Here is a 15,222-nt window from a genome sequence, read left to right on the forward strand (position 1 = left end):
AAGCTTGCAAATATCCAAATGGGAGAGAAAAGAAAGCTAGAGCTTCCAAGGAATAGGAAACATTCCTGTAATTCACCAATAGGTTGGGGGAAAGGCTGGCAAGAGAGTTCATACCTTCTTCTTAAATAATTCAAATACCAAGTTCTATAAGATATTTACCCGTATACCACTGCTAACTTTCTAATGCAAGTTTAAGAAAAATAGAATTGGTTAGCTTTCCCAAAATTAATTTCACCTTGTTAAGAAAAAAAAAAAAAATCAATCAAACCCATTGCTGTTGAGTCAATTCCAACTCACAGCAACCCTATAGGACAGAGTAGAACTGCCCTGTAGGGTTTCCAGGCAGCTGCTGGTGGAATTGAACTGCTGACCTCTTCGGTAAGCAGCTGGGCTCTGAACCACTGTGCCACCAGGGCTCCTTCACTTTGTTACAACCCCTTTTTTACAATTAAAAGATTCATTTATTGTTTTATCCTAAAACTAAATTTGAAGATTTTCAAATTTTCCAGAAAACTGACAAATTGTATATATATAACCACTATGCATTTCATGTTCACATGCTCATTTTTTTTGTCTGTTTTTCAAATTTTTTAACTAGTTCTAGAAAGCACATGGGATGATGAACAGCTGGTCTTTCATAAAAAGTCAATTCTTCTAGTTAATCAACTCTTTTCTAATACATTTTTGCCATCACAATATTTTTTTAGGTTTATTTTATGTTTTAGATGATACAAGTATGTTAACTAATTTTTTCTTAAAATTAACAACTACCCATTTCCCCCATTCTTCTAATATGAAGACACCTTGTCATAATACTCTTTCTCACTAGCCAAAACTTTTTTTCCCTCCCACATATGAGTTCTGTAATGAAGATGAGTACTAGGTGTCATGGATTGAATTGTGTTCCCCCCAAAATATGTGTCAACTTGGGTAGGCCATGTTTCCCAGTGTTGTGCGGTTGTCCTTCATTTTGTGATTTGATGTAATTTTCCTATGTGTTGTAAATCCTAGTCTCTGCCTGTGGTTAATGAGGCAAGATGAGGTTATGTTAAAGAGGATCAGGATGGGGTTCAACAACCTCCTCAGGTCACAGCCCTGATCCCACGTAAGGGGAGTATCCCTGGGGTGTGGCCTGATTACCTTTTTATCTTAAACCAAAAACCCATTAAACCTATTGCCATGGAGTCGATTCTGGCTCATAGCAACCTCATAGTCACAATAGAACTGCCCCATAGGGTTTCCGAAACATAGGGTTGCTATGAGTCGAAATCAACTGGATGGCAGTGGATTTGGTTTTTTTCTTTAATAGGGTTTCCAAGGAGCAGCTAGTGGATTTGAACTGCTGACCTTTCGGTTAGTAGCCGTAGCTCTTAACCACTGCACCACCAGGCCTTCTGGCAAGAGATAAAAGGAGAGAGAAGTGAGCACAGAGGAAAGGGGCCTCATACCGCCAAGGAAGAGGCACTGGGAATGGAGCTTGTGCTCTGAACCCAGGGTCCTTGCACTGAGAAGTTTCTCGACTAGGAGAAGATTAATGACAAGAACTTCCCCAGAGCCAACAGAGAAAGGAAGGGTTCCCTGGGACCTGGCACCCTGAATTCAGGTTTCTAGCCTCCTAGATTGTGATAGAATAAATTTCTGTTTGCTAAAGCCATCCACTTGTGGTATTTCTGTTATAGAGCACTAGATGACTAAGACACTAGGGCTTGAAGAAGTGTTTTCCAGATGCTTTATAAACTCAGGCTCTTATGATACATTCCTGCTTCAAGGAATGTTATCTTTGTGCTTTGAAAACATATCCAACTCACAATGGGCCTATGTGCCTAAAATACAGGATCATCACAGGTGTTGCTGAGAACTGAGCTTTGCTTTGAAAGGTCAATTAAAAATTTTTCAATCCTTGTAAAGAAATCGTTCGCAAATTCATTAAACCCTCCAATGCCTTATTAAGCTCTTCTATAAAAACAGATGGAAACCCAATGGTGTAGTGGTTAAGAGCTACAGCTGCTAACCAAAAGGTCGGCAGTTCAAATCCACCAGGCACTCCTTGGAAACTCTATGGGGCCATTCTAATCTGTCTTATAGGGTTGCTATGAGTCAGAATCGACTAGATGGCAATGGGTTTTTTTTAATAGAAACGGATATAATAAGAAACTTTGTTAGATGATTCGGTAACATCAAAAAAGTCACTATGCTAAAATGACAAACCTATGCCCGTCTTCTCTGGTGGCTTACTTACTGCTTGGTAATTCTTTTGACTTCCTCCTTACTTGTAGGGTCGCTATGAATGGGAATTGACTCAAGGACAATGTGTTAGGTTTTTTTTTTTTTTTTTTTGGTTTTTACTTTCAACTGTTATTTCTGTGTGCAGTTGCTCCACTCTAAACCAGCCACTGCTGCTCTTAATTAACGATCAATTGTTATTTAGGGAAATGGAACATCGACAGGGGATACTCCATACCCAAGCTTGACAAATGTGTAATATCCTTTTCCCCTTTAAGTCTGAGTCAATAGGCTCAGACCTACAGGCATTTACTCCGTTTTTTAGAGAATAGTATTTTGGGGCTTTATTACTGTTCTTTTTTCCTTGCCCAGAAATCTTCTTCTCTTATTTCTGGTATTGGGGCTCTGTTTTATTTGGTTGAACTTGACTGAAATTTGAGTATGAGAAGAGAAGGCTAATTTCATAATCATTACCCAGCAGGCTCCAAACAAAGGAAAAGAGAAAAGTAAAAATACTCAAGAGAAGCATATATAGAATTGGCTTTCCTTGTTGTGCTACAGGATCCCTTGTGGCGCAATGGTTAAGTTTTCAGCTGCTAACCCAAAGGTCAGCAGTTGGAACCCGCCAGCCACTCCACGGGAGAAAGATGTAGCAGCCTGCTTCCGTAAGAATTAAAGCTTTGGAAACCCTATGGGACAGTTCTACTCTGTCCTTTAGGGTCATTATGAGTTGAATTGACTCAACAGCCTTTTTTTTTTTTTTTTTTTTCTTGTTCCCCTGTAAGGAATAAGGAGCCCTGGTGGCACAGTGGTTGAGAGCTAGGATGCTGACCAAAAGGTTGGCAGTGTGCATCTACCAGCCACAGCTTAGAAACCCTATGGGACAGTTCTCCTCTGTTAGAATTGACTTGATGGTAATGGATTTGGTTTTACAATGAATAAACACATTGTATTTAAATTTTATAGAAGCAAATCAGCCTTCAGTTATTATTCTTCAAATGCATAAATGTAAATTGTAAATGTATACAGAAGGCATTTTACTGCATTGTGATTTTTGAATGTTACTTAGAAAAGTAACATTTGGGGGTAGGTAAATACCCTGAATGATTAAAAAAAAATATTTTTTAATACCCGTTCATTGAAATGATCTGAAAAATTTAATGGAAACTAACAGCGCTCGGATGTGTGGACTGAAGTCCCGGCTTTGGAAAGGATTTGCAGAAAGTCAGTTCCTTAAGAGTTTAATCACCAAGCAGTGTGAAGACCTTCACTAAAGCATCTTCCATGTTTCTGTGACATTTCACCCGAGAAAGTTGCATCTGCGAAAGTGAAAGTTGGCATTGTTAGAGCTAATGAGAACTCTGTAGATCAGGTGAAAACACATAGATTTCAGCTGAGATGAGCTAAAACGCTAACTGCATTATATTTCATTGTAGCTTTTTTTAATTGCTAAAACAATAATGTAAATGTAAAAATAATGGAAAATGATAATTTCAGATAAAATGCATTAAAAGAGTATCTTAACATATAAGCTAGGTGGTTGTGCTCATTTTAATAAAGCATGGAACACCTCTGTTACACCTTTCTCTTCAGGTATCGCCTCTGTTCTATTTCTCTTGAATTTTCAATCTTGGTTCAAAGCTTGTTTTCATGACAGACAAAATAAAGGTCAACAAAAGCTGACTGACTGTGACTTTTTGTTTATTATTATATAACCATTGCCATAGAGTCGATTCTGACCCATAGCGGCCCTATAGGACAGAGTAGAAATGCCCAGTAGAGTTTCTAAGGAGAGCCTGGTGGATTCAAGCTGCTGATGTTTTGATTAGCAGCCATAGCACTTAACCACTCACTATGCCACCAGGGTTTCCATTATGATTATATAGCACATTGAAAATGATTATATATGTTGCTTGTTAAGAAGATTCAACCACATATTAGTATTTAAGCAGAACGTGACAGCCTTATTTGAAAAAATTATGTTGATTTATTTGAATAATGGTGTGTCAATACTGGTCTAAAATAAAAACTGCTAGAATAACACAGCAGCACGTAGCTCACAGTAGTAAAATCAAAGTTTTAATGCGCGTGGCAAAAAGTGGCAACCCAATGGCTGTATTTCTGCCAAATTTCATTAATAAACAACGAGATTTCAATGTTAGAAATCGAGAACTTGCTAACTGTGTCTAGAGAAGCTATGAAATCTTAGACAAACTCTGAACCTGAGTTGCCTGGGTATGAGGCATATTTAAAACTCAAAATTTTGGTTCGCCATATTTAATGATTTCAGGAATATGTCATGTAAAAATCAGATTATTTTCTGAAAACACATATCAGTGAAAGAATTAGTATTTGGGCTGGAAACTAGGTGAAACACAACAGTTTTATCTAGACTTGACCTCCAACCAAGCAAAATTTCCACAAGTTTCACTTTTAGCATGAAGATGTAAAGTGAAACCCAGAAGGTGAAAACCCACAAATAAACGGGCTTCAAAAGAATATACATCAAACCCTACAGAAGTGAAACCAAGTTTTTCATAAAGTCAGAGATACTTTCTGTTTGACTTAAGCATATACCAGTGAGGTTAGCATCCAGCAATGATCATTTAGCACCAAGAAATGAGTCATGGACAGAATGCTGGGCTCTCTAGAAATTCTGAGACCGGGTCCTAGATCTTGCTTTGCCTGAAAGTCTATGAAATTTGGGCAAGTAACTTCGCCCTCACACCTCCAGTCTCCTCATTTGTTTAAAAAATAGGATGAAATGATATTTCATGTTTCTGAATCCCTAACTACTTAGCTGCATGTCTGTGTGAACATTATTTAATAACTCAGATTTTTACCGGTTAAGCAATGTACATACTACATCCCCTGTATAATTCGAATGAATTAATAAGAAAGAATATACCAAAAATAACTTTGAAAAGATGATTGCAAATTAGAAATATATTATTATTGTTTTAGCTTTTATTATTCATAAACTATATTGGATCCCTGGTGGCCCAGTGGTTAAAGCATTTGATTTCAAAGGGTCAGAGGTTCGAATCCACCAGCAACTCCTTGGAAACCCTATGTGGCAGTTCTACTCTGTCTTATAGGGTCACTATGAGTTGAAATCAACTCAATGGCAACAGGTTTGGTTTCTTGGTTTTATAACCATGAAATTGCATTTGAGGAAGTAAAAAATTCTGAGAAATTATGGTGATGGTGGTGGGAAATAATGAATAGAAACAGAACGAGTAACCACAAATGCAGGTGAACCCACAATGAATGAAAAGGGAAGGAGAAAATATATGATGCTGAATTCTTTTCTAAATCTATTCCTTTGTGATAGCACCATTCTGAAATTTTAATAACAGCTGTTGTCATGATCCTCAACAAAGTCTGTAAAGTGAAGGACACAACAGAAGACAATAAATTTCAACTATCAGTGGTTCAGAAAATATATTAATTCAAATTCCATGTCATATCTGGAGCCCTGGTGGTGCAGTGGTTGAGAGCTTGGCTGCTAACCAAAAGATCAGCAGTTCAAATCTACCAACCACTCCTTGGAAACGCTATGGGGCAGTTCTACTTTGTCCAGTAGGGTTGCTATGAGTTGGAATCGACTCAAAGGCAACCAGCTTGGCTTTGTCATATTTAGTAGCTATCAGAAGTTTATAAGGTATAAAAATTCCTATAAACATCATATGAAAATGAGTTTCCTGAAGGATTTGTTTATCATAACCTGTGGTGGCTGATCTCAGAAGCATTAAAATGTGTAATAAGCAAGGACGGAAACCACATGAAACTTAATATTTGAACCTGAGTGTCATAATGTCCTGAATACATGAAGAAACTAGAAGATGGTGACCCCTATTCAAGGAGTTACTTGACTTTGAATAGCTACTTAAATATAATGTGCCGATTTTCATTAATACTGAGAGATGACTGTATTTATATATATACATATATACACACCAACCCTGGAGAAGGACAGTATGCTCGGTAAAGTAGAGGGTCAGTGAAAAACAGGAAGACCCTCAACGAGGTGGATTGACACAGTGGCTGCAGCAATGCGTTCAAGCATAACAAAGATTATGAGAATGGCGTAGGACCAGGCAGTATATCCTTCCGTTGTATGTAGGGTCGCTATGAGTTGGAACCGACTCAAGGTTGTACCTAACAACAACATATGGACCAAATATAGGGAAAGTTCAACTTGAATTTTGAAGATGGTGCTGTTGAAAAAATAGGGTACGTGGAAGGATTCAGTAAGACCTCCTGTGCTTATGGGCGTTCAGTCACTGCGGAACTTCGCTGATCAACAACTTCATGGAAATGGTTCCTTTTAACTAAACCATTCTGAGAAAGAGAGAGTTGAGGTAAACTATTTACCCCTCAGTGACGCTTTAGAGCATTTGAGCAGGAGGAAACAATGGCACAGTTTCCATTAAGAGAGTGTCAGGGCTAATGCAATGTTTCAGGAGCCTCTATATCTTGAGGGAAGCAGAGAGCAGAATTTCCCCTTCTCTAGCCTGAAATTGTCAAAGCCATTCTAGGTTGTCTTATCTGTTTGAGGGGAGCATGACCCTTGAGCCCGCAGTCAGCCTTACTGAGAGAAAATATATTGCCGAAGTTTCAGATTCAATAAGCATTAGTTTTCAAAAGATGATACATATGATCAAATATTTAAAATATTAGCTCAGGATTTAAGATTTCTGGATTTGAATTCTACCTGTATCTTTTGCTAGCTATGTGGCATATTGAGTTAACACATCTAAGCTTTTTCAGTTATTTGTATAAAAATAATAATACTAAGCCAAACCAAACCCATTGCCGTCCAGCCAATTCTGACTCATAAAGACCCTATAGGACAGATAGAACTGCCCCACAGAATTTCCAAGGAGTGGCTGGTGGACTCCAATTGCTGATCTTTTGGTTAGCAACCAATCTCTTAACCACTGTGCCACCATGGCTCCAATAATAATACTAATGTCTAGTAATTAAAAAATAAAACATTGCTGTCTAGGCAATTCTGACTCATAGTGGCCCTATAATTATTGAATACTTAATATGTCCACTGCTATTCATAATGCTCCTTAGAAGCAAGGATGGTGAGACTGCCTCTCACATACTTTGGTCATGCTGTCAGGAGGGATCAGTCCCTGGAGAAGGACATCATGCTTGGCAAAGTACAGGGTCAGCGGAAAAGAGGAAGACCCTCAGTGAGGTGGATTGACACAGTGGCTGCAACAATGAGCTCAAGCATAACAGTGATTGTAAGGATGGTACAGAACCGGGCAGTGTTTTGTTCTGTTGTGTATAGGGTCGCTATGACTCGACGGCACCTAACAACAACAACTTAATATGTCAAGCACTATTTTAATTGCTTAATGCGTATCAATTGATTTAGTCCTCGGGACAATGCTATGTGATAGAAATGATTATAATCTACATTTTCTGGAGGAGAGCTTCTGAATTTAAGCAAGGTCACATAGCTGACAGATAAAGGACCCTGGATTTGGACTCAACGAAATCTGACCTTCATAGCTGTGAGTTTGAATCCCAGGTCCTTTATCTGTTAGCTGTGTGACCCATATAAACATCTAATTTAACCTTCATAATACCATTGTGTTATTATCTAAATGTACAAGATTTAAACAAATAAGGTGTCTTGATGGAAACAATGAATGAGTGACAGAACCAAGATTTGGCTTAGGTGTTCTGATTACAAGACTAATTTTTTTTCTGCTACACCATTCTTTCTCCTATGCTCCCTGTTATTTGTAACTTATTTATTAAGTTGATTAGATTTTCTTTAATCCTTATTTGCACATTAACATTTACCAATTATTTAAGAGTCTGTGAGGATAATGAAATTATTAATTTTTAGGATGCATTATGAATCGAATTGCGTCTCCCCAAAATGTGTGTCAAATTGGCTAGGCCATGATTCCAGTGTTGTGTGATTATCCACCATTTTGTCATTTTACATGATTTTCCTGTGTGTTGTAAATCCTATCTCTATGATGTCAGTGAGGCAGGATTAGAGGCAGTCATGTTAATGAGGCAGGACTCGATTTACACTATCAGGTTGTATCTTGAGTCAATCTCTTTGGATATATAAAAGAGAGAATCGAGCAGAGAGACGGGGGCAACTTCTACCACCAAGAATGAAGAACCAGGAAGGGAGCATATTTTTTAGACCCAGGGCCTCTACATTGAGAAGTTCCTAGACCAGGGGAAGATTGATGACAAGGACCTTCTGCCAGAGTTTACACAGACAGAAAGCCTTCCCCTGGGGCTGGCGCCCTGAATTTGGACTTCTAGCCTTCTAGACTGTGAGAGAATAAATTTCTTTTTGTTAAAGCCATCCACTTGTGGTATTTCTAAGATGACTAAGACACAGTGAATAGATCTAGAACATCTCTTTGCTTCTTTAATGTCATTTAATTTATTCAGCATCAGTATGTTAAGTACTGAGATGTTTGAAAGGGAAATTATAACCTAAGAAATAAAAAGGGAAATATATAAGGTAGGATGAAATTATGAAATGTTAGTCAAAAATATTTAACTTCTACTCACAATTAGAATCAATTAGCCTCTGGAATTTGAAAGCCGGTTTTTACCAATCCGATCGACAGGGATACCAAATCGTCTTTTGGCATGCTCTACTACTTTCCTGAAACAAAGCAAGAACATTTTTAGACTAAAGGTCAAGTGATCCACTATTACTTTTGCTCTTCTATTTCATGCAGATTCAAGGACTTTCCTTAGGAGGCAGGATAAAAATTACAGTTACCATTCATTGACTACCCACTATGAGCCAGACACTCTCTCTTATCCTTTCAACATGCATCAAAGTAGGCATTACTATCCGCTTTGAGGCCTAGAGAAGTTAAGCAACAAATCTAAGATCAAATCACACATTGTCTGTAGAGCCCAGATGAAAAATCAGGGCTTTCCAGCTTTAGAGGTAATGCTTTATCCACCATGCCAATCTGTTAACTAGGTACTTTAGTTTGGGTAATTCACTTCCCTCTTTAGATTTTGGTGTATCCTTCTGTTCATCGAGGAAGCTTAGACTAGATTGGTGGTTTTCCCCAACCGTCATCTCAGAATGTTTCTTCTGAGATTAGGGAGGATGGTGGTGGCAGAGAAAAGGATGCTGATGCTAAGACTAAATGTGGAGTGGGTGTGACTGTCGTGTCTCTACTCAATCCAGATTCAGAGCTCTTGTGTCACCCTATGTTATTTATATATTCTCTGTGTCAAATTTTGTTTGAGAAAAGCATTACTAAAAATGGAAGTATATAAAAAAAAAATCCACTGGCCCATAAGAAGCCTAATATAACTTGTAGCTTGTCTATCCTATAAATTACCTCTTTCAGAAGAAGGAACTTTTTAGAAACCTTTTTGTTTGAGTTGTTAGTCATTACTCAGTGTTATCAAACTAAAATCCTAACGGGAGAGGTCTCAGAACTTTGAGTGTATAACTGTCACTGGCCTTGGAGTTAAGAGGAGATTTGAGTCCTCTTAATGAAGACTGAGATAGGTGGGCAAAACTAAAGAGCCTATGTAAGTCGGCAACTTGTCTCCCAGTTAAAGGCAATTGGCATATAGATTGGTTAGACTTTTTATTGACATAATGCAAGTGCAGGTGAGACATGTTCTGTATGTTTCTATAGTATCTCAAATCCATCAGGTGTAAGTCACTATTATGCTTTCAAAATACATATATATAATCACTCATAATATGAATTTAGAAATAGACATATGTCTACCTTTGTGAAGCTCTCTAACACCAACTATAAATCATTAGAAACCTGCAAGTCATTGGATAGTTATTTACAAAACTTCCGAACTTAGACACAGAAGTATGTGAAGAATATGGTAAACAACCTCTAATTTGACTTTGACCCAGCATACTGTGATAAAAGAAGACATAACATAGTTAATCTTGGTAAACTATCCTTGAGACATAAATCTAATCAACCTCCCTAATCTCTAGCCTTGAAGAAAAATATGACATTTAGGTAATCTCTAACCCTGGAGAAACGACATAATGTACTAGCCTTTGATGTCACACTGGCCCTTACTGTGTGAAAAGAAAAAGTCAAGGTGAAAATATCATATACAAACCCTGAATTCTTGCTCACTCACTGAGAGAAGAGAGAGGCAAAGTGCTTTCTCTAGTCTCTTACTCTCTGAAGGCTGGGAGCTTGCTAAGACTCTGCCTGTTGCCACAGATCTCAGAACCTAGCAATGAGGGGCCTCCCCCAAGTTCCAGCAGTGTTTAAGCCTTCCTCCTGAAACCTCTCATCATTAAAGGTAAAAGCCTGAAGGCTAATGACTTGAACTCTTACCATTGAACTAACATTGTAATTGTAATTGTTTATTTTGATTCTCTGGTTCTAAATGAATGTTGTGAGGTCTTACCTGCATGTCTTACCATGAACACCTGAAAATAAACTAAACAAGTTGATACATGAAAAACCTGAGTGTCTCTCTATTAATTTTCTAAGATAAAACCCTACATGACAAAATATTTTAAGTGAACAGTATTATATACAAATGTAATAAGCATACAGATCAAGAAACAGAACATTACCAGATGTCAAATTTTTGGACCTGACAGTGAACATCTAGCTCAACTGGCATACAGAGTTTACAAAGAAAATGTTCTACATTCTACTTTGGTGATTAGTGTCTGGAGTCTTAAAAGCTTGTGAGCACCCATCTAAGATACTCCACTGGTCCCACCCCACATGGAGCAAGGGAGAATGAAGAAAACCAAAGACACAAGGGAAAGATTAGTCCAAAGGACCAATGGACCGCAAGTACCACAGCTTGCACCAGACTGAGTCCAGCACAACTAGATGGTGCCTGGTTACCATCACCGACTGCTCTGACAGGGATCACAATAGAGTCCCGACAGAGCTGGAGAAAAATGAAGAACAAAATTCTAATTCACACACAGACACAGACACAGACCAAACTTACCGGTCTGAGAGAGACTGGAGAAACCCTGAGAGGATAGTCCCTGGTCACCCTTTTAATTCAGTACTGAAGTCACTCCTGAGGTTTATCCTTCAGCCAAAGATTAGACAAGCCCATGAAACAAAATGAGACTAAATGGGCACACCAGCCCAGGGGCAAGGACTAGAAGACAGAATGGGACAGAAAAGCTGATAATAGGGAACCCAGGGTCGAGAAAGGAAAAGTGTTGACATGTCGTGCGGGTGGCAACCAACGTCACAAAACAGTATGTGTATTAATTGTTTAATGAAAAACTAATTTGCTTGGTAAACCTTTATCTAAAATACAATAAAAAAGTGTTTTTTTTTTTTTTGTCCTGGGAAAGAATCTTAGAGATTATTCTCCCAACAAATTCAAGAATTCTGCTTCAGTTTTTTGACCAGCAATGGTGTAGCTCATTGATTGAATATCTCAGTGATGTGAGACTTACTTTCCAAGACAATCTAATTCATTTTTAACAGCTTAAAGAGTTAAAAAAAAAAAAAAAAAAGATTTGTCTCAGAACATTTTCCATAGCTTTTTTAGTCTTTTCTAATTACTTGCATTATATCGGAAACCCTGGTGCTGTAGTGGTTAAGTGCTACGGCTGCTAACCAAAAGGTCAGCAGTTTGAATCCACCAGGTGCTCCTTGGAAACTCTACGGGGCAGTTCTACTCTATTCTATAGGGTCGCCATGAGTCGGAATCAACTCGACGGCAGTGGGTTTGGTTTTTTTTTTTTTTGCATGATATTGTCAACTTATGCTACATAATTTAACCACTAAAATGAATAGAATCCTCAGTGTCTATGATTTTTTTCCTACTATCACTTATTTCTAACTACTAGGAATAAGGTAAAGATCGTGGCTGACATGGAATAGATGAGTAAGAAATAACCTGCCTTCAAAAAGTCACAGTTAAACACTCTGAGAATAATGATGATTTAATGCAAATGTTAGTTACCTTGGAGTTGGTTCTGACTCATGGTGACCTCGTATGCAACAGAACAATACATTGCCTGGTCCTGCACCATCTTCTCGATTGTTGATATGTTTGAGTTCATTATTGTGGCTATTTTAATGCAAATAGTAGAAGAAATATTTCTCATTTTCACTGATGCCAGGTTTTGACCTCAGCAATTAAGCCTTAGCAGTGTTCCCAGATTGTTACCACTATCAAGTAAATTTAAAGTGCTGAAAAGCAAAGATGTCACCTTGAAGACTAAGGTGTGCCTGACCCAAGTCATGGTTATTTTCAATCGTATCATATGCATGCAAAAGCTGGACAATGGATGAGGAAGACTGAAGAAGAATTGACACCCTTGAATTGCGACGTTGGCGAAGAGTGTTGAATATTGCTGTATCTTGCACATAGAAAATTCTATACAAAACTAAGCATTGCTTATTTCTAATTAAAATTCCTCTGAAGGTAGAGATTGCCCAATGAAGTCTTTATTCATTATTTTACCCATCCTCTTAATTAACAATTACTTAGTACCTTCTATTAAGAGCTCAGCTGCTAACGGAAAGATCGGCGGTTTGAACCCACCAGCCACTCTTTGAAAACCATATGGGGCAGTTCTACTCTGTCCTGTAGGGTCGCTATGAGTTGGAATTGACTTGATGGCAGTGAGTTTGATTTGGTCTAGCACCTTCTACATCCCAGACACTGTACTCAGTGCTCTGTATACAGGGTACGTTAAAATAGACATGGAACTGAATTCTGTCAACAACCGAATAAGTAGGAAATGGATTCTTCCCTAAGGTTACCGGGAAGGAATGCAGCCTGCAAACACTTTGATTTTAGCCTAGTGAGGCTGTATTGGGCTTCTGATCTACAGAACTGTAAAGTACAATAGTAAATTTGTTCATTTTAAACCAATAAGTTTTTGGTATTTTGTTAAGGCAGAAGTAGAAAACTAATACATTCCTCTATGTGACTTAGGACTTATGTCTAAGTGTAATGTGGTTAATATGTAGAATATATTGATATGATTTTCACTCCTTTAACCCTTAACTTCATTTACTAACTAGTCTGTCATTGTATCTTCAGGAAAGGGGTAAGGCAGAAGCCTCCTCGAGATGGAGGAGAATGCTTAGGGAAAGCCCATAATTGGAGAGGAAGTGAAAAACAAACCCCTTCCAGGTTTTTAAAGGGTTTGTGAGAAGCAGAAGGAGATGACAGCTGGGAAAAACAGCAGTGCCACATGTGGAAGAAAAGCCCCTATGGAAGAGGGAGTCTTTGGTTCACAAAGTCCTAAATATTATTCTAGACAATATTTTCCAGTCTCCCTTACAAATAGGTGGAGCCATTGAGTTCTAGTCAAATTCCTCCTGTGTGTTGCTTTAAGCTCTCTCTTTTGCCTGCCTACCAGCTGGATACAGAGGATAGCATGGAGGACTTCAAGGCCCTGAGGGGATGATACAGTTAAAAGAAGGAGCCTTGATCCCTGAAGCACTGTGTGGAGCAATCCATTCCCCCATCCACAGGTTCACATTGGAGTGTGACAGGAGCAAGAAATAAGCTATTATGTGTCTAACCAGTGCCATTTTGGGGTTGTTAACTTACTATGACTAATACACTCCTAGAAGGTAACACATGTTAGAAAATTTGAAGGGAAAGTCAAAAGCAGTTACTTCCTCCTTGTGTACACCTCAGAGAGCATTCCATGGAGTGACATAATAGATTAGAATAGAAACACGTTTAGGTAGATATCAAGCCTGAACTGCCCTTGGATTTCCCATGATACTGAAATGACCCAGAAGGTTCTGCAAGCCCCTGAGTTTTTTGACCCAGCAGGTTCTACAAGCCCCTGAGTTTTGCTGAAGGAATTATAAAAGAAAGGAAAAAATGGACCCTGCGCTACTGATGAGGGCAGGGCAGCCCACCCAGGCTGGGGACTGCATGAAACTCATAGCCAAACTCCAGGATTCTCCAGCCACAAGATCATGTAATATTCCCTCTTACATACCCTTACTTCCACATACCTCTGGGGAGGCACAGAAAGGGGAGGAATTGAGAAAGATTGAGAATATTCTTTTAAGAGAGCCATTCCAAAAATATAACACAAAGAAATCATGATACTTCAAGCTGACAAGTTTAAATTTTCCCTCATTGCCAGTGGGGTAAGGTTGGGTGATGGATGGGAGAAAGAGACGTAACAAGTAGGGAAAATCAGATACATTTTAGAAAATAATGGAAAAATATTTCTAAGCACATTTAATTAGTGCTCTGATTAAAATTTGGACCCTATCACAGACGTAAAATACTATAAAGCAGTGGTTCTCAAACTTTAGCATGCCCTAGAATCTTCTGAGGGCTAAAAGACAGATTTCTGCCCCTCCTCATCTTTGGAGTTTCTGATCCAGTAGGCCTTGGATGGAAACCCTGGTGGTATATTGGTTAAGAGCTTTGGCTGCTAACCAAAATTTGGCAGTTGGAATCCACCAGGTGCTTCTTGGAAACCCTATGGGGCAGTTCTACTCTGTCCTTTAGTGTCGCTATGAGTCGGAATCGACTCTACAGTGATGGGTTTGGTTTTTATGGTTTTATCAGGTCTTGGGTGGGCCTGAAAATTTGCATATTTAACAAGTTCCTGGGTGGTATAGATGCTGCTTCTCTGGGGAACAAACTCTGAGAACCACTGACATAATGAATTGCTTTGTAAAACTGAGGTAAGAAGAAAGATACGTTATTCCTTAGACTGATATTCCTTGATCCTATAGGGCTCAGACTTTTCTTCTGCAGACTTTCCAGATGGAATGAGACACTTCAACCCGAAGTCAGCATTTAGTTATTGTTCTTGTTAGGTACCACTGAGTCAGTTCCAACTCACAGGGACCCATGTATAACAGAATGAAATGTTGCCTGGTCCTGTGTCATCCTTACAAGAATAAAAAGGTATGTTTAAGTCCATTGTTGCCACCACTGTGTTAATCCATCTCCTCAATGGTCTTCCTCTTTTCTGCTGGCCCTCTACTTTCCTAAGCACGATGTCTT

At 38.6% G+C, this 15,222-nt stretch overlaps 1 protein-coding gene across 1 annotated transcript in view; it reads right to left on the reverse strand.

Moving 5' to 3' along the window:
* Positions 1–8,802: 8,802 nt before the first annotated feature.
* Positions 8,803–15,222, reverse strand: part of OSTN (osteocrin) — a 31,113-nt gene continuing 24,693 nt past the window's right edge. The window contains exon 3 of the mRNA XM_049874731.1: positions 8,803–8,887. Coding sequence (XP_049730688.1) covers positions 8,803–8,887 — 85 coding nt within the window. The remainder of the gene's footprint in view (positions 8,888–15,222) is intronic.

Source organism: Elephas maximus, chromosome 1 (assembly GCF_024166365.1).
Source record: "Elephas maximus indicus isolate mEleMax1 chromosome 1, mEleMax1 primary haplotype, whole genome shotgun sequence".
Taxonomy (NCBI): domain Eukaryota; kingdom Metazoa; phylum Chordata; class Mammalia; order Proboscidea; family Elephantidae; genus Elephas; species Elephas maximus.